The 27,883-nt window shown below is 39.5% G+C and overlaps 1 protein-coding gene across 3 annotated transcripts; it reads left to right on the top strand.

Moving 5' to 3' along the window:
• Positions 1 to 124: 124 nt before the first annotated feature.
• Positions 125 to 27,883, top strand: QTRT2 (queuine tRNA-ribosyltransferase accessory subunit 2). 3 transcript variants are annotated; one of them, XM_017653694.3, is made up of 9 exons: positions 125 to 231; positions 4,921 to 5,134; positions 5,895 to 5,950; positions 7,580 to 7,656; positions 9,212 to 9,424; positions 19,517 to 19,716; positions 21,812 to 21,963; positions 24,108 to 24,225; positions 25,808 to 27,883. In XM_017653694.3, the coding sequence occupies exons 2-9, from the start codon at positions 4,935 to 4,937 to the stop codon at positions 26,037 to 26,039; spliced, it is 1,248 nt and encodes a 415-aa protein (XP_017509183.3). In that variant the 5' UTR covers positions 125 to 231; positions 4,921 to 4,934; the 3' UTR covers positions 26,040 to 27,883. The 3 variants fall into 3 exon arrangements, with proteins under 3 accessions (XP_017509183.3, XP_036868921.2, XP_017509184.3); XM_037013026.2 differs by having other exon boundaries at positions 142 to 231; positions 4,914 to 5,134; XM_017653695.3 differs by lacking the exons at positions 125 to 231; positions 4,921 to 5,134 and having other exon boundaries at positions 7,580 to 7,640.

The following is a 27,883-nucleotide window of genomic DNA, read 5'->3' as shown; positions in this document are numbered from 1 at the left end:
ACGAGTTGACTCCGTAACCCTTGGCAACGGCAGCGGTCCCTCCGCCTCTCGGTCATCTAAGCGCGCTCTGACATTACCTTTGCGTCTTATGGCACCCGGTGATGATGCAACGCGCCCTGATTGGCTCTGCGTCGGAGGCGGTGGTTTAGGGGGCCGAGAATTCTGCCAGCCATACACGTGGTACCGAATAGCGAGGCGAGCTCAAGGCCAAAAAACTTGGGAGGTTTGCAGGTAAGTACCCCCTTTCCCTGTTGGCGGGGCGGCTGCTAGGGCGCTTAAGTCGAACCGTGCCAAGGCGCTTCCTGATTGTGTTGCAGTAACTGTAATTGTACTCCCGCCATGTCTCTCCTTCCGTTTTCTGAGTCTCCTGGTGGATTTCGACTAGATCGTGTGGGCTTCTCCCATCTTTTAGAGAAAAGGCCCTCCTTTGACAGACCTCTGCTCAAGAGTCAAGTTTTCAGCCAGGTTTTTCTGGGCTGCCCAGGGTACTTGGGAAGGCTGCGACGGATCTTGAATCCTTGAGCTAGCGCTTTGCGAGGTCTGGGGTCCCTGAAGGTGGCCCACGGAGTGAAGATAAGTCCATCCTTACCTACTGAACCTAGAAGTTCCCTAGAAGTCAGTTCTGGGGTACATGGATTCATAAGAAAGGGTAGAGATTTTAACCCAGGGAGCATTGAATTACTTTGTGGCTGTATTACCTTAAACAAGTTGTTAAATACCTCGGACCCTCGACAAAATGGGGCGATTGTACCTAAATCATCGGGAGTGTTGTAACAATTAAAAATCAATGTAAGTGTAGTGCTGCGCCAGGAAACGTAAACTAAAGTAGACTTGAGATCGGTGAAAATAAGATCAGGCAAGTAGTGCGCCCATTCTAGTTCAGATACAGACTCTGCTCTGTAGCTTTAGTGTCTATCAGGAGGGTGATAGATGAATCAGCTGTATTACCTGAATAATGCAATATCATAAAGTAGTTACTTTAAAAGAGTAAGTTAGCTTTATGTCTCTAAGAAATATCCATTGTGTATTCCTGATTGAAAAGCAAATTGTGGAGAAGTGCATAAGTTTAAGTGCTTTTTGAGTATGGAGAAAGGTTGTAGAAGCTAGGAAGATGGTTAGAGGCAGAGAAGAGAGATAAGGGAAAACAGCAATAGTAAAAACACTATAGTAAAATGTAAAATATAACAAATTGTATTTTAACATTATAGTGAATATATAAACATTATATATACTTATGGACAAGATGGATCTTCTAATAGGCTACCAGTCTATTATAGTCTCTAAAACAGACTTCTATGATTAAGTCCCAGTTCGGCCACTCCCAAAGGATGACTTTATTAGTTTCAGTTTTCTCATCTGTAAAATGCACATAATAGCATCTGTTTTATAAGTTTGATATGGTGATACATACTTGTGGTGTTAATATTGCAAAGACCAGTACATGATTCATAGTAAATGCCCATAAATGTTAGTTCTGTTGTGTTATGTCTTTAAAGAGATGAAATTAATTTGTGAATTTGTTAACTTACATTGTGATAACTGACATAGTTGGATTTACTTTGTATTTTCTATTTCTGATGTGCTTTTTCGTCTCTTCCTGGGTCTTGCTTTCAATTGTATTAAATGATTTTTCTTTGTCCTCCCCACACAGCCCCACCAGGTTTGAAATTACACATTCTGTCATTAATCTTTTAATGGTTACTTAAAATTTTTAACACACACATTTAACAAGTTGAACATTATCATCTTTCTCCTCCAAAATAGTGCAAAGATTTTAGAATACTTGACCTCCAAGTAGTATCTGCCTCATCTTTTGTTATTGTTTTCTAAAGTTTTAGTGTGGGGGATGAAAATGTTAATGATGGAGCTGTGCACAGTGCTTGGATTGCTAAGATATAAAGAGAAACTTCAGAGGGCATCATGGGACTACAGGATGTCTGTAGATCCTTGGAATGCAGGGGTTTGCATAAAGACTTTACTGTTGGAAAGCCATGAGAGTTCCTTTTGTTTCCATGAGCCTGAAGGTGTTTTTCACAAGTGCTGTTTTTGCATAGTATAGTTCTAGTTTAACCAAGCACATAGCAGAGCTTTGTGTCTCTGATAATAATCAACATATGAAAACTATGAAAAGTTTAAGATTAATCACATCATGTAACTTTCTGCACTCTTGTGATCTGCACCTGTGGTATTTTTAATCATGATGCAAAAATTTGGAAGTGCACAGTAAGTACAAGAGCAAACAGAGGAAAGTGGTCTTTGCCTCTGAGCACTGACCCACCCCCACCCTTGCCTTCTCCTCTCTTGCTGTAAAGTAAGGTGTGGAGTAATCCTTCATCCGTCCTCTCAGGGATTGCTGGCCATTTCCAGCATTTTAGAGTCTGTCATTTCTGTGCATCTGAGTCATCCAAGTGCACCATATTGTTTAGAAGTTCTTCAGATTTTTTTACATGCATATACAAACACTGTAGAGTGTGTATGTGTGATTGCATATTTATAAATATATATGTACAGCTTTCACAAAAAAATGTGCTCACCTAAGCTTGTTCTTTTCCCTTAGAATGTTGCAGTCATCTTTCCATGACAGTTTGTAGAGAATCCATCTAAGAAACATTTAAAAATTCCTCCTCTTCTGAGGGAATCCTAGGGGTGGGAGGCCAGGGGGCATGTGTGACTGCAGAGGGAATGTGTGACTCTGGAGATGTTAGGATGGGTCCAATGCTGCCAGAGGGGCAGAGAATCTTTGTTAGCCTTTTAAGAGCACAGCCTTTACTAGGCCTGACACCTACAGGTCATCACTTTTCCTTAAAGTAATAAAGATTTTATCATTAACCATTTCCAAATGGCTTTGCTAAATGGTTTTGCCTGAAGAATTTACCAGGAACTCCATCTGTAAAAGTGAAGTGTGAATGTTTATATATTTAGAAAAACACAATACCCAAAATCTTAGAGGAGACCCATGTGAGTGGAAGGGAGAGTGATGACAAGGCAAATAAACACCAGTGGGTATTTTGGAGACTTTTGGCTTGTTTGGTGAGAACTTTGCTTGGATTAGTAGATTATATCATTTCCAAAGCATGTTTTAAAAAATATGTACATGACTATGTGTATGTATGTGTATTATTTTTACATTACTCCCTAATAAAAATTTTATATTTGAGCCCCTACTAAAAAGGTGCAGTTATGAAAACATATAACCCAAAGAGAACAGCAAATGTGGAAAGGAAAGCTTGGTTCTTTTTAGCTCTGGGTAAAGTCGCATGGTATTTTTTTAAATGTTGATTTCCAGCTGAAGTTCATTCTCTAATGCTTTCCTCAGATTTCTTAATATTTGTATTCATCCTCACAATACAGAGAATCATCGATAAGAGCAATTTACCTTTACAATACTTTTTTTAAACACAGCTGTTTACTTTCCCTTGCTTACTTTTCCTTTGATGACATGCTGATTTAGTGTATTTAGGGTGAGACTCTTGAGCCCCAAACAGCAGAGTGTGAGTACATAGCATCAGAGCCCTGTACTGCGAAGACAGCCAAGTGGATATCTCTCTCTAGCTGACCCAGTGATTCAGTTTACTGAGTTGAGAGTTTTGATTTTGATCTTTAAAGATAGGGGCATTCAACTTTTGTGCATTGTCATCATAGGACATGGTGGCCAGTGTCCTCTAGAGCTACCAAGGACAGAATGACAGACCTTGTGTTAAGAATGAAGAAAGCTATTTCTTCAATTTGCAGAAAGAATGGGAAGGGGAGATAGGAAAAAATACTTTCAGGATTCAGTGGATGGTTAATCATATGGAGGCTCTTCTGTTAAGAGATGGGGACTCCTAGGATATGTTTGTTCTTTCCTTCCACAAGAATGGGACTGGCAGGCCCCTGAGAGAGAGATGAGTCTTAGAAAGCAAGAGCCTGAGCTTCCACATCTGGCTGCCTCCCACCTCTACGAGAGTCCCTGTGTCTTCCCTTGGAATCTGGATGTGGTTCTATTAGAGAACAGTGGGTTTCCTTTGAGTTGCCTTTACATATGTAATCATTATTTTTCCTATTCTAGATTCTCTGCTCATGTGACATATTCCCATATGTCATCCTGCAGGGCATGAATGCACTAACTGGTCCTCTTTCCTTCTTGGTTCTCATAGTAACTAAAGTGCATTCTGGTTTTGTTATTCAGTCTCTGAGGTTGATTTGTTTGACCTGATCCTGAGGGTGCATCTGTGCTGGGTATGTAGACGAGATCAGTCTTAAGGACCTGTGACCAGTCCCCAATATCCCCAACAAAAAATAATGCTAAATTGCTTATGAATTGCATGTATGATCTACATGGTTTCTCACCTCTATTTAGACACATAAGAACACATTGGAAAGTAATCCCACCTCTCAGAGATAATCTCTGTATGTCTTTTGACATATATTCTTCCACATAGTTTAATACACACCAGATGCTGTTTGAAACTGTTTTCTTCATTTAACAACAGTAGGAAAAACTGCTATGTTGCCTAATATCCTCTCAAATTAGAGAAAGAAAAAAATCAGTAATCAGTATGACCTAAGCAATGTGACCTTCCTCAACATACATTTTAAGGCTGAGAGTGAGCCTTGATGAAAAAACAACACTCTTTCCATGATTAGTCGTTACTTCCATCCTACATTTGGTTGGTTTTCATCAGCTCAGAGAAAAATTCCATGACTGGATTTAAATGTGGTTGATGTCATCTCATTGCTCTAGGACTTAGGGTACGTTATCTTACTCTCTGTCTTTTCCCATTTCCCTATTCCTTATACCTAAAAAAATCATAGACTGGAAGTAGTAATAAACAAGCTGTCAGTCCTCTTTTGTAGGTTACCTTCTTTGTTAAGTGCTTAGCCTTTAGATGTCATGTAACTCCTTCTGAGTTTAATGGTTTTTTTCTTATCAAAACCTAGAGGAATCCCTTAGGATGAAGCTGAGTCTTACCAAAGTAGTTAATGGCTGCCGCCTAGGAACAATAAAAAACCTGGGCAAAACAAAGGACCGCACCGTGGACATTCCAGGCTGCCTGCTATACACCAAGACTGGCTCTGCCCCACACCTGACCCATCACACACTGCATAAGGTGCATGGGGTTCCTGCTGTGGTGCAGCTTACACTGTCATCGCTGTAAGTATCAGACCTTCAGGCATCACCTCTGGGAGCAGCTTAGTTACCTTAAGGTGCAGGAAAGAGAAAGATTTTTTTGTTTCTATATAAAATTGTAGACTTTTAGAATGCAAACAGAAGAGAGATATCAAATATTACACATCATCTGGCCCTAATCTGGAAACCATAGGCCAGACCCACATGTTAGAGCTGCTTCACTTTTCCTCCAAACCAGCTGGTCCTTCCTGCCCTTATTGTCATCACTCTCAGGGGTGAAAGGGGCAGGGGGCATGCTGTTTGAGAACTAAACTTGGAGTCTAGGGGCTGTCTTCATGCACCAGCCTTGAGGTTTTCTCTGCTCTGCACATGTACTTGCTAGTCCTACTTAATGAAAACAAAATTAATAGAGTTGTATATAATGGGTAGATACGCTAACTTTACCCCTCAATTGAAGATCCTGCCTATGTGATCAAATAACTGCAGAATTGTGTTAATAACAGTGATTTTAAAGGAATGAAGGGAAGAAGAAAATCCAGATATTCTGAAGCAGTTGATCTTTGCCACTCTCTGTTCTCTCAGAACCACTTGCAAATTGAAACCTTTCCTCTGGCTAATGAGCCCAGCCTCATGTGCTGGGCCTCTTGAATAGTGGTGTACTGTATTGTTCAAGACTACATTTACTGTCACATAGCTTGTTTGGGTGAGGAGAAGTAAGCTTCAGTTATTGTGTAGAGTATGTCGAATGATTCATTATTACATATTTTTCTGTTTTTGCTTATAGGGCAGAACATCATGAAGTCTTGGAAGAATATAAGGAAGGAATTGGAAAATTTATAGGTAAAAATATGTATGTGCTTTGTAATGTATTATCTTGGAGTTTGGAGGTGTTCTTGACTCTTTGATCTTTCATTAATACATTTATTTATTCAGTAATTTAGTAAGCATTTATTGAGCATCTGAGAGCCAGGCATTGGGATTCAGAGGTGACTGAGACACATGCTACCCTCATGGAACTCAGAGCTTAGCTGGGATCAAGATAAAGAGGTAATTCTAATAGAGTGTGGTGATGATATTTCAGGATTAGGGATATATACGTGGATCATGAGAGCCCAGAGGGAGGAGCACATAACCTGCTGCAGGAGACACATGGAGGGTGGTCAGAATAAAGAAAGGATTCTTGAGAGAGACCATGAGGGGGCGCCTTATGGGGGTCATGGAAAAGTAGGGGTTAGATAGGTCAGAAAGTGGGTGCAGTAGACAGGCGTGGGCAGACACTCCAGGCACAAAGACCCAGAGGTTACAAACTGCATGGGACATACCTAAGATCCAGAACAGTCTTGGATTTTGGCGTAAAGCATAAGGCAGAGGATGAAGAGTTTATATATAGCTATATTCTGATAGGTTGATATTATTTTCCGTTCTAGAAATGGGATTTTATATACAGAGGTATGTGTCCATTTATTTATAGGAAAACTTAGCACCAACAGCTAGAGAACCAATTCTTCTGTAGACCACTTCCTCCTGAAGTTTTTTCCCAATGTCTAAGACTCACTTGAGTGAATGAAAATCCTGTTTGCATTGATTATTCAGTCCCCTGCTTCCTAGGGAAACAGCACAATGACTTCTTGGTTGTTTTTGTGTTTCAGTAGAAGAATTTATATAATACCATTTTCCTTGGTCTGAGACCAATTTTAATAACCAGCTTTAAAGTATACAAGCATATAATTAAGTGAAAATAGCTAATATAAGCTTTCTAGAGATAATTGTAATAATTGAAGTTGTAGAAAATAAGGTGGAGAACAGTAGAGGGTTTTTTTTTAACTTATTTTATTCGGGGAATCTTTTTCAGTGAAATCTTATTTTTTCTCTCATGAAAATGCAGGGTAGCATATGAAATTTTAAACACATATGGTTTACTAAACATTTTTTGGGTTTTTTTTTTTTTAAGTTCTGTCTTTTTGGCTAGAGAGTCTAAGAAACTATCATCTTAAGTCAATGAAATGTACTGAAAATGAGTTCGTTTGCAATTACAGCTTCTCTATAGTTCTGCCCCATGATGTGGGATGGCTTTATTATTAGGATTAGCTTTTAGCCATATCATTTTATCTTTCCATTAGCTAGTTCCCTTTGGATGGTACCAAGAATGGACATACTTGTTACTAAATTCTTCTTTAAAGCAAATTGAGTAGGATCAACATGTCATTAAACACCTTCAGTATATCTTCAAGATATGCCTTTCCTTTGTAATGACTAGACATGAACCTTTACCTTTAATTCTTTCAGATTAGTAGGTTTCAAAGGTGATCTTCATTCATGTTGACAGGCTTCCTATAATTCTAAGATCAGGTATGAGCAATTTCCTGTGTGCAGAGTTGCTTTATCCAGCAGTACCCATGCAAAGCTGCTCTGTTGCAGTGTCATTGACGACAGAAGTGGTTTCAAGGGTTCTTTTTTGTGTTTACACAGGCATGCCAGAATCGCTCCTGTATTGCTCCCTGCATGACCCAGTCAGCCCTTGCCCAGCTGGGTATGTAACAAACAAGGTGTGTTCTCAGAAGGACCTCCAAGGCTGCACCTTTGTCCCAGGAAGTTAGACTATTATATCCCTCAGATGCGAGGATCCAGTGCCTGGGATGCCGGCCCATTCCTGACCCCTTTTTGCCTTCTTATTTCTATGTATATAGTGGGATAAGGTGGCTTATAGGAGTTCAAGTCAGGCTGCCTGAGGATGGGGTAAGGACTATATCCTCAGCTTTTTCGTTGTTGCAAAAAATGTTGGGGTGGAGAAAGGTCAAGTACATGGCAAAAAAAGAAGTTGCTATGATGGTAGAAAATGATAGTCTTGATGCCATGCTTTATTTGCAGTTTTAATGTCAGGAAGAGTGGGGAAAGTTGCTGATGATTATCACATGCGTAACTATATATAGTAGAACCTCAGTATCACACTGCTTGCTTTCAGAACAGAATTTGAAATGCTGGGCCCAAGCCAAAGATTTTAGCTGGTGAAGAAAACTATCAAAAGGACTTCATTAAAAGTCTTCACCTGAGATGTGGTGCATTGGTGTTGTCCCTGAGGGGAGCATTCTGGCAAGGCATCTCTATATACTGCAACTTCACAAATTAATTTTTCTTGCACTCACTTTATTTTAACAATATCTATTAATCTTACCTAAAATAAATATTTTAAGTTATTCTTCTGCATGAACATTTTATTTTGCAATTTGAATTCAAAAGAAAATACTGACCTCAGTTATCTACCCCATTTATAAGGGAGAGAGGATTCATTTAAACAGTGTTCTTGTGCCTTAGGACAGAATAAGACTGTGTAAGCCTTCCCCATCTATGTCCTTGCCAATATTTTCTAAGAAGAAGGATGCTGTAGGGGAGAATAACCAATGAAGTCACATTATATAGAGATTTTCATGTACTATGGTCTTCTTTGTATCTGTATCTAACTGAATCTAGTAAATATTTGCTAAACTATAATAATGTGTGAGGCTCTAGACTGCTTTTGGGGCATAAACATGAATTGGCACACTCTAGTCAGACAACTACACAATGGTATGATGAGTGCTCTCCCTTCTATAAAAGAAGTAAGTGCAAATTGCTGTAAGAGCTAAGAAGAGTGAGTGATTATACCCAGGAAGGTTTGGGCAACACATTAGAATAGATTATATTGAACTCTGTGTCTAAAAGGATGCATACCGGGCAAAGAAGTAGGGAAGGACAGTTCAATCGAAAGGAACTGTGTGATCAAAGAGAAGAATTAGAGTCTGTGATACAGGAACAACGTGGGTGTGATGGGGCAGGGGGAATGGGGAAATGGGCTCGAAAAATATAATAACAGATTCTTGGAGGGCTAGCTTGGAGGTTGGCTCATGCGGCAATTGAAGGATTCTCTATGAGCTTTAAGGTCCCTAGAGAGTTTGGAATATAGTACAGGAAACCTCTTTTACCCATCATGTCTGAGATACTGAATTGCCCCCACCTCTCCAGTTATAAGAAAGAAGTAAATTTAGTATTGCTTTATCATTTTATTATTTTCTTTTTATTTGCATTTTACTCTTGCTGATTCCTCATGGTCCTGTTTCACGGCAGTCTGTGTCCGTGTGGGGTGTTGGAGGAAGAGTGGAGATGACTGTTTCCAAGTTCATGGCAATTCAGCAGGCCCTTCAGCCAGACTGGTTCCAGTGCCTCTCAGATGGAGAGACGTCTTCCGTGGAAGCAAATTCCATAAAACGAGCCAGAAAATCTGTTGACCGATCACTTCTATTCCTGGATAACTGTCTGCGGTTACAGGGAGAGTCAGAGGTAAGACTGTGTTCACAGTCCTTCTTTCTGAAACTCCAGTCAATTTACATCCCATGATGCCCACTTTTGTGTTACCCCTCCTACTTCTCCTCTTCTCAATTCTTGTTCTCTTTCTCTGCCCTTTTTTCCCCCTGAACTGTGCTTTTGCTCTATAGGATTCTGTCTTTGGCTCTCTTTTCATCCCATCTAATATGTTGTTCCTGGCCAGCCTCCCCTTAGTCTTAATTGCTGAATAATTCTAAAATCTTATGCATATTCAAGATTACTCCGCTTAGCTTCTGAATGACATAAAATGGGCTTTAGCTTGGTTCTGTCACTAGATGATCCCTCACATGCACCTCAGGCTGAGAGGTAGCCAGACTCCGTGTCTTATCTCGTCAAGCCTGGTCTTCCTTTGCTCTCCCTCAATATGCTTCTCAGTTCATGGCAGCCACCAGGTTCCTCAGCTTAGAAATTTGAATTTTTAAAGACACCTTTTATTATCCACTTGTCCGCCTCTTCCCGATTCCATCTCCCTAAGTATATCTAGCATCTGCTCCTCCTCTCCACCCTTCTTATCACACCTTAAGGCATAATAACCTCATCATCTCATGTGGACAATTATCTTTTAATTGTTCTGTCTTCCACTCTTCTCATTTCTATCCAGTCCATCCTCAGCCCTGCTATCTGAGAGATCTCTATTACACAAATAGGAGCCCATATCCACTATCCTAAAAGAATCTAAAGACTCTCCACTTCAACTCTTCCATGGCTTGGATAGCCTGCTGTGGCCTGACCCCTGCCTGCTTCTCCAGCTCAGCACCGGCTACTTTCTCCTCTGGCGGCCACTCTGCCCTTCTGAGTTACTTGCAGCTCCCTGAGGTGTTGCCTTGTTTCATTCCTCCAGATCTGTGTGCAGACTACCTTCTGGACTGTTTTTTCTTTTCTTGCCTCTAGCCCCATTTCTTGCTGCCAGATCTGCCCCACTTCATTCCATTTCTCATTCTAGGGAACCATCCCTGACCCTTCTAGGAAGTTCGGTTCACCCTTTGCCACCCCTTTTATTTGTTGTATGTAGCTATATTATAGCCCCAATCATACTGTACTGCAGTGATTTCTTTATGCGTGTGTCTTCATTAGACTGACCTCCTTAAACTGTCTGTATGTCTGTATGTCATTTTTGTATCTTCTGCATGTAACAGAAAGTCTGACATGTATTAAGCCCTCGGTCATGATGGGGTGGGGAACATGAAGCTGTAGCAGTAGACAGGAGCTTCTAATAGCACCGTTAATGAGGTTGAGAAAGGGGGTATCCACTGAGAGGGAGCAGAGCTGGTGGGAGAACAGAAGATAGTGATCAGAGGGGAGAGTTTCAGTGCTGAGATGATTTATGCAGAGTGACCCTGAGCAATAATCAGGTACCACTGTGGAGAAGCACTTTGAGTTTGAGCTACATTGGTATATTGAGAGTAGCAATAAAAAAGTAAAACTTGGGTAATAAAGTTAATGTACATGAAATACTAGAGGAAACTTAGTTGTCATTCCAAATAGAACTCTCAGTATCTGCAGTTAGAGTTCAGCATGGGGACTTTGCTGTGGGTCTGAATTGTTAGTATTGCTTGCTAGCAATTATTTTGAGCCAGTAATTATCCTTGTAGGATGATAATGTTTGGATGAATAGAAAGGAGGATGGGGAGTGTGACAGAGCACGGTTATTAGAAAGGCCAGGTAGGCCTCAGGGCCTCGTATGTGTTACAGTCAGCCTATCATTTTGCGTTATTTCTCTGTATTGGTTAAATGCTGGATCCCTCTATATCCCTTATGCTCATGCTGTTGTCTTGACCTGATAGTAATGCCCGTTTTGCACTTCAGTGTGTTCTGTTTGAGATAATCTGTATGATCATAGTTCTCATAACCGTGAAAAGGAGTTCCTGGGCTGTGCCAGTCATGTAAAGGGGCGGGTGGGCCTGTGTCTTTCCACTTTGTATGTCTGTTTACATCTTTTCTTCATCCTGTGATTCCTTCTCCTCTTACTCAGTGGATCCTCTGTTCGGAATGCCTTTAAATGTTGAAGCTCCCTCAAGGCCTTGTTCCTAGCTTTCTTTTCTACTCCATATATTCTCTAGACCATGGTTGGCAAATGGGTTCCATCCCAAGGTGTGTGGAATTGTGCCTGAGTAGGGCAGGAAGAAAGTCGAGCTAGCTGGGTCTGCCATGGAGGCAGGCATGGGAAGTGACAGCACTAGGCCAGGGTCTGCCATTCTGGCCTGGGCAACTGCATTTGTACCACGCATGTCCAGAATTTTAGGTCTGCTTCTTCAACGGCTGGTACCTCAGGCTCAGAGCACAATGTTCTGTGTTGATTATCACAGAATAATCTTGCCTCACCTTCCACTGTTTTCCAAGGACTCCCTGTCTTTGCTCTTTTCATCATCTCCCTGGCCTTCCGAAACAGGAGCCAGGAGTCATCCTAGACTTTGTCTTCATCCTTTCCTCGGGCAACTAATCATTCAAGTTTGTTGATTGTATGTCCTGATGAGGCTTCAAAGCCTATCCCTCCCCTGTACCCCACTACCACTGCCTTAGTCTAGGTCCTCTTCATCTTTAACCCAGATTATTAAACTTACCTCTTGCCCCATCCTTGAGCCATACTCACCCTTAATTCATTCTCTAGCCAGCAGCCAAAGTGTTCATTTTGGAAGAATAGTACTGTATTCTTCCAAAATACCCTCCTCGCCGAATTCCAGGCCTCCCCATCTCTTTTCACCAGAGAGCCAATGTTGATGGTGTTCTTCCTTGTACACTTTATTTTTACAATTCCATATACATAATTATCTGCATACCTGTATGTGGCTTTTATTACATGAGTATGATCATATGTTCAGAAATTTATGTGTTTTTGTTTAACAGGAGCTCAAAATTCTTTCCTTATCAATGCATATATTACTGTATATACTGTACTCCTTTTAAAGTACAATTACTTGAATAACATTATGGTTACTAGACTCCCTCTATTATTAAGTTCCCTCCACATACCCCATTACAGTCAATGTCCATCAGCATAGTAAGATGCTATGGATAGAATCATTGCTTGTCTTCTCTGTACATACTGCCTTTCCCTTGTCCCCCCATGCTCCCGCTACATTATGTGTGCTAATCGTAATGCCCCTTTTTCCCTCTTACCCCTCCCTTCCCACCCATCCTCTCCAGTCCCTTTCCCTTTGGTAACTGTTAGTCCATTCTTGGGTTCTGTGAGTCTGCTGCTGTTTTGTTCCTTCAGTTTTTGGTTTGTTCTTATATTCCACAGATGAGTGAAATCATTTAATACTTGTCTTTCTCCACCTGGCTTATTTCACTGAGCATAATACCCTCTAGCTCCATCCATGTTGTTGCAAATGGTAGGATATGTTTTCTTCTTATTGCTGAATAATATTCCATTGTGTATAGGTACCACATCTTCTTTATCCATTCATCTACTGATGGACACTTAGGTGGCTTCCATTTCTTGGCTATTGTAAATAGTGCTGCGATAAACATAGGGGTGCATATGTCTTTTTCAAACTGGGCTGCTGCATTCTTAGGGTAAATTCCTAGGAGTGGAATTCCTGGGTCAAATTGTATTTCTATTTTTAGTTTTTTGAGGAACCTCCATACTGCTTTCCACAATGGTTGAATTATTTTACATTCCTACCAGCAGTGTAGGAGGCTTCCCCTTTCTCTACATCCTCGCCAACATTTATTGTTGTTTATGTCTTTTGGATGTTGGCCATACTAACAGGTGTAAGGTGATATCTCATTATGGTTTTAATTTGCATTTCTCTGATGATTAGGGATGTGGAGCATCTTTTTATGTGCGTGTTGGCCATCTGAATTTCTTCTTTGGAGAAGCGTCTGTTCAGATCATCTGCCCATTTTTTAATTGGCTTGTTTGGTTTTTGTTTGTTGAGGTGTGTGAGCTCTTTATATAATTTTGATGTCAACACCTTATCAGATATGTCATTTATGAATATATTGTCCCATACTGTGGGATGTCTTTTCGTTCTATTGATGGTGTCCTTTGCTTTACAGAAGCTTTTTAGTTTGATATAGTCCCACTAGTTCATTTTTGCTTTTGTTTCCCTTGCCCAGGAGATACGTTCATGAAGAAGTTGCTCATGTTTATGTCCAAGAGATTTTTGCCTATATTTTTTTCTAAGAGTTTTATGGTTTCATGGCTTACATTCAGATCTTTGATCCATTTTGAGTTTACTTTTGTGTATGGGGCTAGACAATAATCCAGTTTCATTCTCTTACATGTAGCTGTCCAGTTTTGCCAACACCAGCTGTTGAAGAAGCTCTCATTTCCCCATTATATATCCATGGCTCCTTAATCCTCTATTAATTGACTATATATGCTTGGGTTTATATCCCGGCTCTCTATTCTGTTCCACTGGTCGATGGGTCTGTTCTTGTGCCAGTACCAAATTGTCTTGATTACTGTGGCTTTGTAGTGAGCTTGAAGTCAGGGAACTTAATTACCCCAGCTTTATTCTTCCTTCTCAGGATTGCTTTGACTATTCAGGTTCTTTTGTGGTTCCATATGAATTTTAGAACTATTTGCTCTAGTTCATTGAAGAATGCTGTAGGTATTTTGATAGGGATTGCATTGCATCTGTCGATTGCTTTAGGCAGGGTGGCCATTTTGAGAATATTAACCCTTCCTAGCCAAGAGCAAGGGATGAATTTCCATTTATTAGTGTTCTCTTTAATTTCTCTTAAGAGTGTCTTGTAGTTTTCAGGGTATAGGTCTTTCACTTCCTTGGTTAGGTTTATTCGTAGGTGTTTTATTATTTTTTATGCAATTGTGAATGGACTTGTTTTCCTGATTTCTCTTTCTGCTAGTTCATGGTTAGCGTATAGGAATGCAACAGATTTCTGTGTATTAAATTTGTATCCCACAACTTTGCTGAATTCAGATATTAGATCTAGTAGTTTTGGAGTAGAGTCTTTAGGGATTTTTATGTACAATATCATGTCATCTTCAAATAGTGACAGTTTGACTTCTTCCTTGCCAATCTGGATGCCTTTTATTTCTTTGTATAGTCTGATTGCCATGGCTAGGACCTCCAGAACTATGTTGAATAAAAGTGGAGAGACTGGGCATCCTTATCTTGTTCCTGATCTTAAAGGAAAATCTTTCAGCTTCTCACTGTTAAGTATAATGTTGGCTGTGGGTTTGTTATATATGGCCTTTATTAAGTTGAGGTACTTGCCCTCTATACTCATTTTGTTGAGAGCTTTTATCATGAATGGATGTTGAATTTTGTTGAATGCTTTTTCAGCATCTATGGAGATGATCATGTGGTTTTTGTCCTACTTTTTGTTGGTGTAGTGGATGATGTTGATGGATTTTTGAATGTTGTACCATGCTTGCATCCCCAGGATAAATTGCCCTTGATCATGATGGTTGATCTCTTTGATGTATTTTTTAATTCAGTTTGCTAATATTTTGTTGAGTATTTTTACATCTATGTTCATCAGGGATATTGGTCTGTAATTTTCTTTTTTGTGGTGTCTTTGCCTGGTTTTGATATTAGAGTGATGTTGGCCTTGTAGAATGAGTTTGGGAGTATTCCCTCCTCTTCTATTTTTTGGAAAACTTTAAGGAAGATGGGTATTACATCTTCACTAAATGTTTGATAAAATTCAGCAGTGAAACCATCTGGTCCAGGTGTTTTGTTCTTAGGTAGTTTTTTGATTACCAATTCAATTTCTTTGCTGGTAATTGGTCTATTCAGATTTTCTGTTTCTTCCTGGTTCAGCCTTGGAAGGTTTTGTTTTTCTAGAAAGTTGTCCATTTCTTCTAGGTTATCCAGTTTGTTAGCATATAATTTTTCATAGTATTCTCTTATAATTCTTTGTATTTCTGTGGTGTCCATAGTGATTTTTTCCTTTCTCATTTCTGATTCAGTTTATATGTGTAGACTCTCTTTTTTTCTTTATAAGTCTGGCTATAGGTTTATCTATTTTGTTTATTTTCTCAACGAACCAGTTCCTCCTTTCATTGATTCTTTGTTTTGTTTTATTCTTCTCAATTTTATTCATTTCTGATCTAATTTTTATTATGTCCCTCCTTCTACTGACTTTGGGCCTCATTTGTTCTTCTGGTTTCATTAATTGTGAGTTTTGACTGTTCATTTGGGATTGTTCTTCTTTCCTGAGGTAGTCCTGTATTGCAATATAGTTCCCTTTTAGCACAGCCTTCGCTGCGTCCCACAGATTTTTGTGTTGTTGAATTACTGTTGTCATTTGTCTCCATATATTGCTTGATCTCTGTTTTTATTTGGTCATTGATCCATTGATTATTTAGGAGCATATTATTAAGCCTCCATGTGTTTGTGGGCTTTTTCATTTTCTTTGTGTAATTTATTTCTAGTTTCATACCTTTCTGATCTGAGAAGCTGGTTGGTGCAATTTCAGTCTTTTTGAATTTACTGAGGTTCTTTTTGTGGCCTAGTATATGATCTATTCTTAAAAATGTTCCATGTGGACTTGAGAAGAATGTGTATCCTGTTGCTTTTGGATGGAGTGTTCTGTAGATGTCCGTTAGGTCCATCTGTTCTAATACACTGTTCAGTGCCTCTGTCTCTTTATTTACTTTCTGTCTTGTTGATCTGTCCTTTGGTGTGAGTGGTGTGTTGAAGTCTCCTAAAATGAATGCATTGCATTCTATTTCCCCCTTTAATTCTGTTAGTATTTGTTTCACATTTGTAGGTTATCCTGTGTTAGGTGCATACATATTTATAATAGTTATATCCTCTTGTTGGATTGACCCCTTTGTCATTATGTAATGCCCTTCTTTGTCTTGTGACTTTCTTTGTTTTGAAGTCTATTTTGTCTGATACTAGTAGTGCAACACCTGCTTTTTTCTCACTATTAGTTGCATGAAATATCTTTTTCCATCTCTTTACTTTCAGTCTGTGTATGTCTTTGGGTTTGAAGTGAGTCTCTTATAGGCAGCATATAGATGTGTCTTGTTTTTTTATCCATTCAGTGACTCTCTGTCTTTTGATTGATGCATTCAGACCATTTGCAGTTAGGGTGATTATTGATAGATATGTACTTATTGCCACTGCAGGCTTTAGATTCGTGGTTTCCAAAGGTTCAAGGGTAATTCCCTTACTATCTAACAGTCTAATTTAACTCACTTTGTATGCTATTACAAACACAACCTAAAGGTTCTTTTTTTTTCCCCTCCTTTTTCTTCCTCCTCTATTCTTTGTATGTTATGAATCATATTCTGTACTCTTTGTCTATCCCTTGGGTGACATCTGTTTAGCCTTAGAAATACTTCCATTTATAGGAGTCCCTCCAGAATGCACTGTAGAGGTGGTTTGTGGGAGGTAAATTCTCTCAACTTTTGCTTATCTGAAAATTATTTAAACGCTCCTTCAAATATACATGATAACCTTCCTGGTAGAGTATCCTTGGTTCAGGGCCCTTCTGCTTCATTGCATTAAATATATCATGCCACTTCCTTCTGGCATGTAAGGTTTCTGTTGAGAAGTCTGATGATAGCCTGATGTGTTTTCCTTTGTCTGTGGTCTTTTTTCTCTGTCTAGCTGCTTTTAAAGGTCTGCCTTTATCCTTCATCTTTGCCATTTTAATTATTATATGTCTTGATGTTGTCTTCCTTGGGTCCCTTGTGTTGGGAGATATGTGTACCTCCATGGCTTGAGAGACTATTTCCTTTCCCAGATTGGGAAGTTTTCAGCAATTACCTTGTCAATGACACTTCTATCCCTTTTTCTCTCTGTTCTTCTTCTGGTACCCCTATAATATGAATATTGTTCCTTTTGAATTGGTCACACAGTTCTCTCAATATTCTTTCATTCTTAGAAATTCTTTTTTCTCTCTGTGCCTCAGCTTTGTATTCCTCTTCTCTAATTTCCATTCCATTTACTGTCTCTTCTACTATATCTAATCTGCTTTTAAATCCCTCCATCTGTGTTTTATTTCAGATATGGAATTTCTTAATGATTGAATCTCCATCTTAATTTCATGCCTGAGTTCTTGAGTATTTTTCTGTATCTCCATAAGCATGTTTATGATTTTTATTTTGAACTCTCTTTCAGGCAGATTGGTGAGTTCAGTTTCATTTGGCCCCTTTTTTGGGATTTGTGAGATTTTGGTCTTACCCATGTTCTTTTGACATTTCATATTTCTGTGTGGTGCCCACTAGTGCCCAGAAGCTCTAGTCTATGTAGCTGCTCAGCCCCTAGAGTGAGGTTGGGGGTCATAGGGGAGCAGAGCTGGTGCTTGGGGGGAGGAAAGATCTGTTTACTGATTACCGTCTGCAGTGCCTGTCTCCAGTGTCAGAGCCAGTGGGCCAAGCACGCAGGTGTAAGCCTCTGTGCTCGGCGTCTCTAGCTGTTGTAGGTGGGGCCTCCTTCTGGCTGGCCTGATGCCAGTGCAGTGACTGCAGTTTTACTAGCCGGTGCTGGCAGGCCAGGAGGGAGGCGCAGCAGGCTGCATGTCACAGTTGGGGGCCTTGTAGCTGAGCAGGCAGCCAGGGGCATGGAGTGCCTGAAGCTCCTCAAACTTCGCAACCAGCTGGGCTGAGGGCGCACAGACAACTTTGTCCATCTCTCCTCTCCCCCACACAGCAAGCTCCGTGCAAACAGCGCCCCTTCAGCAGCTCTCTTGCTACTAGGAAGCCTCTCAGATCGCCTGCCTTTCCTCTGACATAGGGCCGCCAAATGTGGATCCCCTCCTCCACAAGTGGCCGGAGTCTCAGTCTCTCAAGCACTCTGCTTTTCCTGAGCTCCCCAACGTCCAGAGCACCACACAGTATAGGTTTCTGCTCACGAAGCAGATTTCCAAGGCTAGGTGTTCAGCAGTCTTAGGTTTCCACCCCCTCCCCACTCCATTTCTCTTCCTCCCACCAGAATGCATCATAATTTAAGCCTTTACTCTATTGGTGTATGTTTAGGTTTTCCAGCTTTTCGTTATCCCAGATGTCTTTGTAATATACCTTGGTGCATATGAATGAACATATTTGTAGGAGAGATTCTTAGAAGTGAGATTTTAGGATATAAAGATAAAAGCAATGTCATTTTGATAAGTGTTGTTTGCTTGCCCTCCCTAGAGGCTGAACTAATTTTCACTCTCTAGTTGCCAAGGTAATAAGTGTAATTTCTCTACAGCTTTACCTTCACTATGTCACTATCTGTCTTTTAGCTTTTTTGTCAGTGTGATGGGCAATAAAGGTATCTAGTTGTTTCTAATTTCTGTTTCCTTACTGGTGAGGTTTAGTTAGCTCTCCATGTGTGTACAGGGCATTCACATTTATTTTTCAGAAGTTCATGTTCACATATGTACCTAGATTTCTCTGGGATTGTCATTTCCTTAGAGGATTTGTTGGAGATTTTTCTCTGGTATGGATATTTATCTTTTCTTCCCAAGAGTAAGTCTTTTGCCTTTGTTGATAGTCTGTTTCACCAGAGAAGTTTTAATGTTTTTATACTCAAATATGGCAGCCTTTTCTGTAAGCTTTAACTTGTTTAGGAAGGCCTTCCTTACCCCAAAGTTATGAAAAAATCCAATATATTTTTCTAATACTTGTATAACTGTTTTTTGTTTAGATCTTGGACCCATGTGGAATTTTTTTTTGAGGATGGCACACAGTGTAGTTTTTATTTTATTTTTCCCAAATGGATGGTCAGTTGTCCCAACCAGTTTCACAGTTCCTAAAGTCATCTTTAAGAGACTTGGAAGTACCCTAAAGCAGGCCTGAATTGTCATTTAAACAAATTAAAACTATTCCTTTTGTCCTTTTCCTCTTGTACCTGCTCATTGTGTGATTAATTCAATCTAAGCTAAAACTGACTTCATATGTAGATTGCCTCAGTTTCTCCTCAGTCTCTTCATCCTAGTTGGGTGGCTTTCAGATTGTGTTCTTTAGAGCCCTAAAGGTTCTCAGGGAGGAGGGAGCACCATTTCCCTTCCAGGCTTCATTTGCAGCAGCTTCACTAAGATCTCTTCTGTCCACTTCTGTCTCTTCCATGTTAAGTTCATTTACACAAAGGCCTCGGCTACCAGAAGCAGTGACTAGCATTCAGTCCTCTCTTCTAGGCCCTTCAGAAAAGTGCTATCATTGGAGTGATTGAAGGGGGAGACGTGACAGAGGAGAGGCTAAGGTCAGCCCGAGAGACAGCCAAGCGGCCTGTGGGTGGCTTCCTTCTGGATGGCTTTCAAGGGAATCCAGCGACCCTGGAATCAAGACTGCACTTGCTGTCATCAGTCACTGCAGAGCTGCCGGAGGACAAACCAAGGCTAGTGTTCAGTTAGGATGCAGGCCAAGCCTTGTGGGCAGCAGAACAGGTGTGGGGGAGATTGTGTATTGTGCGGTGTCTATGCATGTGCATGTCTTTTGATATTTTGATTATGTCCTCTCTGGGCTGAGTCTGCCTTAGTGGGGGCATTTTCCACTAGGGCTGTCCTGACTTTGATTTCAGAGTGTAGACAAGAGGACCATTGCTATGTGAATTAGTTTATTTGATCCTCATTGTAAGTAAGGGCAAGTGTTATACTGTTTCTCTCATTATTGTGTGAAATGCAAATACTATTCAGTATGCATTTTAACATGGTACCTAGGGACTGGTATAAATCATGTGGAACTCTGGCCTTAGTCAAGGAAAGTTGAAGATACATGTGAAATGCCTAGCAGAATGAAGATGGGCTTTATTAATAAGGACCTTTAAGAAGGTCTTAGATGTGAGGTGGGTGGTGAGTGGTGTCATTTTTTTTTTTGAAATTGAGGGGATTGGCAACACTAAAGAGGTTGTTTCTGTCTATAAGTCATAGGATTCACTATGTACTGGTGTAAGATGATCTGCAAGATTCAAAGCTAAATCCCAAGTTACTGAGTGCAGCTGATGTCTTACTAGACTACCCAAAGTTTATTTTTTTTTTTAAAAAAAACCTAGTCTTTCCACTTGGTGTGAACATTCACGCTTTTTTCCTACAGATATATAAAGATGTGTGATTATGGGGTACTGCTTTATAACCCTCAGGCTGTTGGATAGTGTACAGTATATGTAATTTTAATCTTTTTAAAAAATCCAGGTATAGCTTGCAATGAAGTGTGTGAGTCTTGATGAACTTTTATACATATATATGACTGTGTAAACATCAGCCAGGACACGATATTTCCATCACCCTAGCCAGCACTTGCTTCCCAGTATTATCCTAGTTTTCTTGGATTCGTTGCTTCCTCTTCTATGTTTATTTCATTCTAGTGCATATAATAGTACACTAGTATTTCTAGTCATTTTCTGGACTTCTTTAAGTGCTCACAGATGTCTTACTGGATTTGAAAGCTGGGATTTTTTTTCATTCTCTAAGTGTATAGAAATGCCAGCTTCAGTTGGAGTAGAGTTATAAAACATTACATCACTTGAAGGAAACTGGAGTCTGAAAAACTGGCATAGATATATCTAAAGTTTCTGGTTAATATTGCATAAGCCTTTTTTTGGACTTCTTTTAGAAATCAGGGTGTCTGTAAACTTTTCTCTGCCAGTTCATAAAAGGGACTATGGGTAAAAAACAAACAAAAAATAGCAGCCAGCCAGCAAGCCCTGATCTAGTACATCTCTCATTTGTTTTAGTGGCAAAACCTGCTTGAGTATAACTAACACTCAGAATGCCTTAACAATTACCTCTGAAAATACCATCTCATTCCACTGTGTGAAAATATAAGCACACAGAAAGACAACTACATTCTTAGATCCTATAGGCAGAGCTGAAATTCTGAGAGCAGGAGTGCTTTGTAAATGGATCTATGAGGAATACAGTAGATAAAAATGTCTTTCTTGAACCAATTATAAAAAAGAACTTTAGGCAAAATACAGTTAGAACATGGAAAATATTTGAGGGGGAAATAAAGTACACAGCTTTGTACTCTTGAAAACTGTATATAGTGGATAGATGGGCTATAAAGTTCAGTTTGAGAATAGGGGGTTTGTTCAGAAGGGTTGAGAGAGGAAAAGAAACTAACCCTTATTGAGCTCCTCTTTGGGAACAGAAACTACACAATGTTCTTTTTCAAATATCTCATTAATTCCCACAGTAAATCCGTGAGGTATGTATTATTATGATTGGTTTTTTTTTAATGAGAAAACTGAAATTCAGAGAGGTTAAAAACCCTTCCCAAAATAACATAGACGTTAATAAATGGCACAGCTGGGATTCTAGCCCAGGTCTCTGCCTCAAAGGCTGTATATTCTTTCCATTACACTTATCTTCAGTCTGCCACACTAACCATGACTGGTGGTTTTCCTTATTATTACTGTTAGTGTCCTCTGGAAACACTCTGGTTTCATTCCTGGCTTTATCCTCATGTCCCTGTTCTTAATGTTACTTTTACAGGATCATCTGTGGCATTAGCCGGCCAGATGAGGTGCTCGAGTGCATTGAAAGAGGAGTGGACTTATTTGAGAGTTTTTTCCCTTATCAAGTGACAGAGCGGGGATGTGCCTTGACTTTCAGCTTTGATTACCAGCCAAATCCTGAAGAGAAACGTAGGTCTCCTGAAGTTAATTTTTGTGTTATCCTGAAGTTTCTTCTATTTCCTATTAATTTTTGGCCCGAGTCACAAGCCAGAAGTATGTGCATATTGTAATGCCAGCCTTTCATAAAACTACATTTTTGTTTCTTATCTGTATGCCCTGGCATATGGGCACACAAAACCAGGTTCTTAATACTTTACATGGAGCTCATCAATATTAGGAAGTGATTTTGTGAGCAGAACTAAGAAAAACAAAACCCTTTCTATTAACAACCTGAAAAGGAATGTTCAGAGTGAATAGTGATGAAAATCTAAGAAAAGAAAACCTTTGAACTGCCTGGTAAAAATTAATTCGTTTTTTTCACAAAAGAGTTCGTGTCTGCTTTTTGTAAACCTCATGCTATTAAAATACAGGGAATCTCAACCCCCTCTGATCCTAGTGTTACTTGTGCTTTTTTTTTTTAACACAATGAGATGTGAAAGCTATTTTCCTCCACTAATAGCGCTTTGAAGTACTGCCTTTTTTTTTTTTTTTTTTTTTTTGTTATTCAGAAGTGAAGGAAGTCAGTTGCAGATTCTGACATTTAACTGGCAGTAGAAAAGGAATTAGGATACACACTTTGAACTAGGGTCCCTTGAAGCATCTACCCGATATTTCAGGAAAATATTGCCTGTCCAGTCATCCCTCTGGCCTTCAGAGGTGGGCTCTCCTTTCCCTTTTCCTGCTGTTCTTTGAACTCTTCCTCTATCTCTGCCAACCTTAAATTTGAGCAGGCCTGTAGACGCCTTTAAAGGTTTATCACAAGTTACTAAATTTCATTTAGAAGATATATATGCATATATATACTTCATAGTTTTATAAAGCAACTTATCCATTAATCTAAATTGAATTACTTCTGGAAACAATAAATCAGATTGGTCAAATTCTTATATACAGGAGGTCAGTTTTACTGTCCTTTACACAGACCAGATAATATTTGTGGCTAGGCATACCCCAAACACTTTATCATTGTTTGTAGTCTTTATTTACAAGCTTAATTATTTCTACCAGGATATAGGTAGCTGTTAGTTATTCTGTACCATGAATATGCAAAACCCCCTAAAAAAACCGATACTGAGTTCTCTGGAACAAACAAGTCTGTTTTTGGCCAGAAAAAAGCCATTTCTTCATGATTAGGAAAACTAAATAGTTTGAACATTTTAATTCAGGTATTGTTAATCATATTTGTGTGCATGTATAGTAGATGAAAGTCCTTTGTGAGTTACTATGTGTAAATTTCAAAGGAACAAGTCATCTAATATAGGCAGCAATTTCCCCTAGTGACAAGGACTTTTTAGAATGCCAGGACTTTATTATGGTTTTCTGCATTAGCATGTAATTTCATGGCAGCAGAACTGTAACAGCCCTGTGCTCGATGCCAGGGTCACTTTTCTTTTTCCTTGGACCTGGACACAATCACCTTCCTATCACTGCCCATTTTTCTTGGACTAACCCTGGGATTGTTGTTGCTTGTTCCCAGAAATGCTTACCTATTTGCCCCTGTTCAGGGCAGCTGGCTCTTTGCATAAGTAACTGGTGTTTCTCTTAGAATTCCAGGAATGTTCTTAAAGCAAACAGTTCAAGGGAACAACTCAAGTACCCATTTAATTCTGGATAATCTGAGTTCCCTGGAGGGCCAGAGTCTCCATACAGAATATATAAATTAAAGCCATATTCTGCTTTTAATCTGTTTGGAACATAGACAGTTGTAAAGCCTCATTTGCATGTACAATTGTGATGAGACATAACTCCAACACACACACGCATTAATTCTATCTTTCCCTTTCTCTTTCTCCCTCTCTGTCTCTCACACACACACACCCTAACTGGTTTTTAAAAATCATTCCTTGATACTAAGAGTATATGTTATATACTTATAACCATAGTTTGCTTAGATACTGTTGAATCTCCAAGTTTTGATATTAATAGATAATAGGTCAGTGTTCATCTTGGTACATATTGCTATTTTTCTTTTCTTGTGTCATTTCCTTAGGATAAATTCTCAGGAGTGGAATTGTAAGGTTAAAGGGCATGAAGTAGTAGCTAAAATAAAATTCCCCCAATGGCCTCTCTTTTTCTGATCTTCATTCAAGACTTTTTGTTGGTTTGTCCTTCAGTATTACAACAAAATGGGACACAGGAAGAAATAAAATATGTGGATCAAACAAAGAAAATTAAAACAACCAGTTGCAGCCAAGAAATGACATCATTTGAAATTAATCTGAAGGAAAAAAGGTAAGGAATTTTAGATTTTGATTTCTGACTTTTAAATTTCAGTCTGTTTTAAAAGTTACATAACTTCCCTTTTCAGTTTGTCTTCATAAAATAGAGTTGGGTATTAATAGGGCCTTCCCAAAATCGGTTCCAGAAAACTGTCTTTTTTTGCAGATGAATTTGTGTACTTTGTCTTGTCAGAAAACTAAGGCTGGATAACCATTGTTTTAGAAGAGCTGGCAGAAAGACTAGACCAAGTCATTGTTTGGTGTCTTGTACTCCTTCCGACTGAATGACAGAGCAAAATAAGGATGTCAAGATAAAACAACATCTTCAAATTTTAAGTCTTAATATATACAGATTATAAATTTTAAATAACATATTTGCCCCTATAAAGAATGAGCTAAGATTAGTTTCTTAGTTTGTATTTGGCCCAAAGTGGTAATAATCAGTGATCCAATGAATGGCTTTGCTGTGAGTTTGGGACCTATACTTTCTTCCTGGGATGTTTTTGGTCTTAAGTAAAGGAACATACTAGGGATTCAGACTTCTTTATGTCTATGTAGTAATACAGTACAGACTTGAAAATATATGAAAGAATATGGAAATCCTAGTTCTTATCTATATTCTATAGGGGCTTCTGGATTGTAGGCCTAAAATGGTGATGTTTACCACATTTAACTTATTGAGAAATTGCCAAGGAGATCTATTTTCTTTTTAAAGTGCTAGGGTGATATAGATGATTAAGTTCTCTTTACATTATAGATTTAACTGGAAATTGTAGTTTTCTTATTATCAGTACTAGACCTGAAGTTCTGGAGACTGCCCATGACTATGTGACCTTGATCAAGTCATTTGACTTCTTTTCAATAGCTGATAAAGGTAACATGCTTAGTATGTGCCGAGCAGTTGCTGAACCCTTTACTGTATTAACTCATGTAATTCTTGCAACACCTGTACTAAGTAGGTACCATTACTACCTTCTTACCAATACAGATGCGAAAACAAAGACATAGAGGGAAGTTAAATGACTTGCCCAAGTAGTTGTGAACCAGGAATCAAATCCAGGCATTGCACCCTGGAGCCCACCTTGAGGGGGCTTAGAGGTCTTCATTCGTAAAATGACTATTACAATGCCTATCTCCAAGGGGGCTGTAAAGATTAAATGCGACTGTGTATATAAAAGTGCTTTGCAAAGTGCAAAAAGCTATGCTATGAAAGGTCTACCACGTCTTCTGGTACTAAGTCTGGTGGTGGAGGGAAGACAAGCGCCATTCATCAGAACAGCATTTCCTAACATTGTGTGCCCTTCCAGTGTGACTAACAGTGCTCAGCTTGAGGGAGTGACCATGTGATTCTTTTGATGCTCCTTTGTAAGTGTCAATCTAGAAGGTGTATCCCCCAGCAGAAGACTCCTGAGTCTCCTGGCTCACTGTGCTCTGTCAGCTTTTGATCACATTGCCGTCTGAAGCAGGTGCTCGGCACTATATTTGCCAGAGACATTATTAACTATTGGCTATGCACAGCAGAGTAGAGTCTAGGTTGTGGATTTTATGTATTCCTCATTCACTGTCTGGAATATCACTGTGACTGCCTTTCTCAGGTACCAGGAAGACTTTGATCCACTTGTGAGAGGGTGTGCCTGTTACTGCTGTAAGAATCATACTCGCGCGTACATACACCACCTGCTGGTGACCAATGAGCTGTTGGCTGGGGTCCTGCTTATGATGCACAACTTTGAACACTACTTTGGATTTTTCCTCTCCATCCGGGAAGCACTGAAAAGTGACAAACTGGCACAGTTGAAAGAGGTCATCCACAGGCAGGTGTCATGAGACCTGGCACACGGCCATCTGACTCTTCACCTGGAGCCCGTACAATTGTCAGAATGTGGGAAAAGGAGAAGAAACGATTTTTGTTTTAGTCATTGATATTTAAGAATAAGGTCTATACAAACAAGGAACTGTGCAAGTGATGCTAAGGAGATTTCTTCTGGAGACTTAAAACCTGTATTGATCAGGAAAATTGAACCGTGACCTTTAATATTGCTATGGTAACTCCTTTAGTCAACGTTGAAAGCTTTCAATGTGAAGAGACAACCTTGAAGTAGAGGTGATGAGAATTTGAGGGTTCACTGAATTGGATTCCTTCTTGAAGGGAGATGATTGGTTGTGAGTAACGTGACCTCTGGACACGTACCTGTTGACTGGAGAAGGAATTGACTGATGCAAGAGTTTGATTTTAATCATTGTGTTCTCAGGGGCCACTTTCAGACCCTTTTGCCTTCTAGGCTGCCCGGCAGTGCATTTGGTCAGAGAGGCTCTGTGATTGCCCCAGTCTGGCCTCTCTGTGGAATGTGGGGCTCCCACTTGGCCCTGTGGTCAGCTGGCCCAGGGCATACTCCCTGCATTTGACCACATGGTCTATTTGTGACCTTTCCCCTAGGAGTCAATGCAATTAATGGCCTTTTAGGAACCAAAAGTTTGCCTAGCTGCTTTCGTTTGGTTTTACAGATCCACTCTTGTCTGCCCTCAGGCTCATTAACAGTAACCACATAGTAACTGTAGCCCTGTCACTTGGGGAGATTCCTTCACCATGTGCTCCCTTGGACAGAGCCGTGGTCTGCCAGTTAGGAGATTAGGTGTCGTTCTGCACATCACTTGCCCTCTCCCTGAGTGTTTCCTCCTGGATAAACAGAGACAGGCGTGGTGGATAGGCCTAAATGAACTTGTAAGATTCCATCCAGCTCTAATTTGGGAACAAAAATTTGTTCAGGGTCTTAGCCTTACATGTGTCCTTGTTTATTGATAACTATTGGCCTGATAAAAAAAATGCAGTGGAACTGGGAGTCAGGCAACAGTAGAGATATTTGAGAGCCTAAAAAGAAGTTTGGCCTGTGGATTTTGCAACTGTTGGGTGAACTGGCATCAGCGTTCCTGAGGCTGGGAAGAGCTTCTCAGATCATTTCTGGTTCTGAGTTTTTCTACTCTCACCAAAGTGACATTTGTGTTGGTGGCATGACAGGTGATTTTTTTCTGTGTGTTTTTCTATATTTGTCAAATTTTCTGTAAGGGTACACAGACACGCATGTGTACACACATAGTTTTTATAAAAACAACAACAGGACCAAAAAGATGCCAGTATTTTGATGGTAAGAATGTGAATGATATTTGTTTTACATTCTTGTGCTATATTTTGCTGTTTGTTCTTTTTAGTGGGCATTAGTGAACATTGTTTTTAATTATTATGTGGTTACTGTATTTTTATCTGTTGGGTGCCCATCTAGATGGTCTTCTTTTATTAATAGTTATAGCAATAAGATACATATAACCTTTCCTCTGTGAATGGTAAGTGTACTTGTGAAAGACAGAGTTTCTGTTCTCAAGGATCTGACTGTTTTGAAATATACTGGATTGGGCTTGTTTATATGTTTATATTCCTGTTGAATGTCAAACCCATTGGTGGAGGACTACTAGTAAATATCCTAGAGTCCAGATAAAATTTATGAGTTTTATCTGTGTTCAAAACATAGAATATTCTTCCCAGCATCATCCATTTTTCCTATTAGTACATTCTGGAATAAGGTCATTTTCTTATTAGCACATTTGAAAAAATGTTTCTTTTCTTTAATGCAAATATATCAAAATCAATAGCCAATAAACGTTTTTAATTAAAAAAA

This window comes from Manis javanica, chromosome 3, assembly GCF_040802235.1.
Source record: "Manis javanica isolate MJ-LG chromosome 3, MJ_LKY, whole genome shotgun sequence".
Classification (NCBI taxonomy): Eukaryota; Metazoa; Chordata; class Mammalia; order Pholidota; family Manidae; genus Manis; species Manis javanica.
The sequence above is the reverse complement of the archived record's forward strand: the minus strand, read 5'-3'. Positions and strand labels throughout refer to the sequence as shown.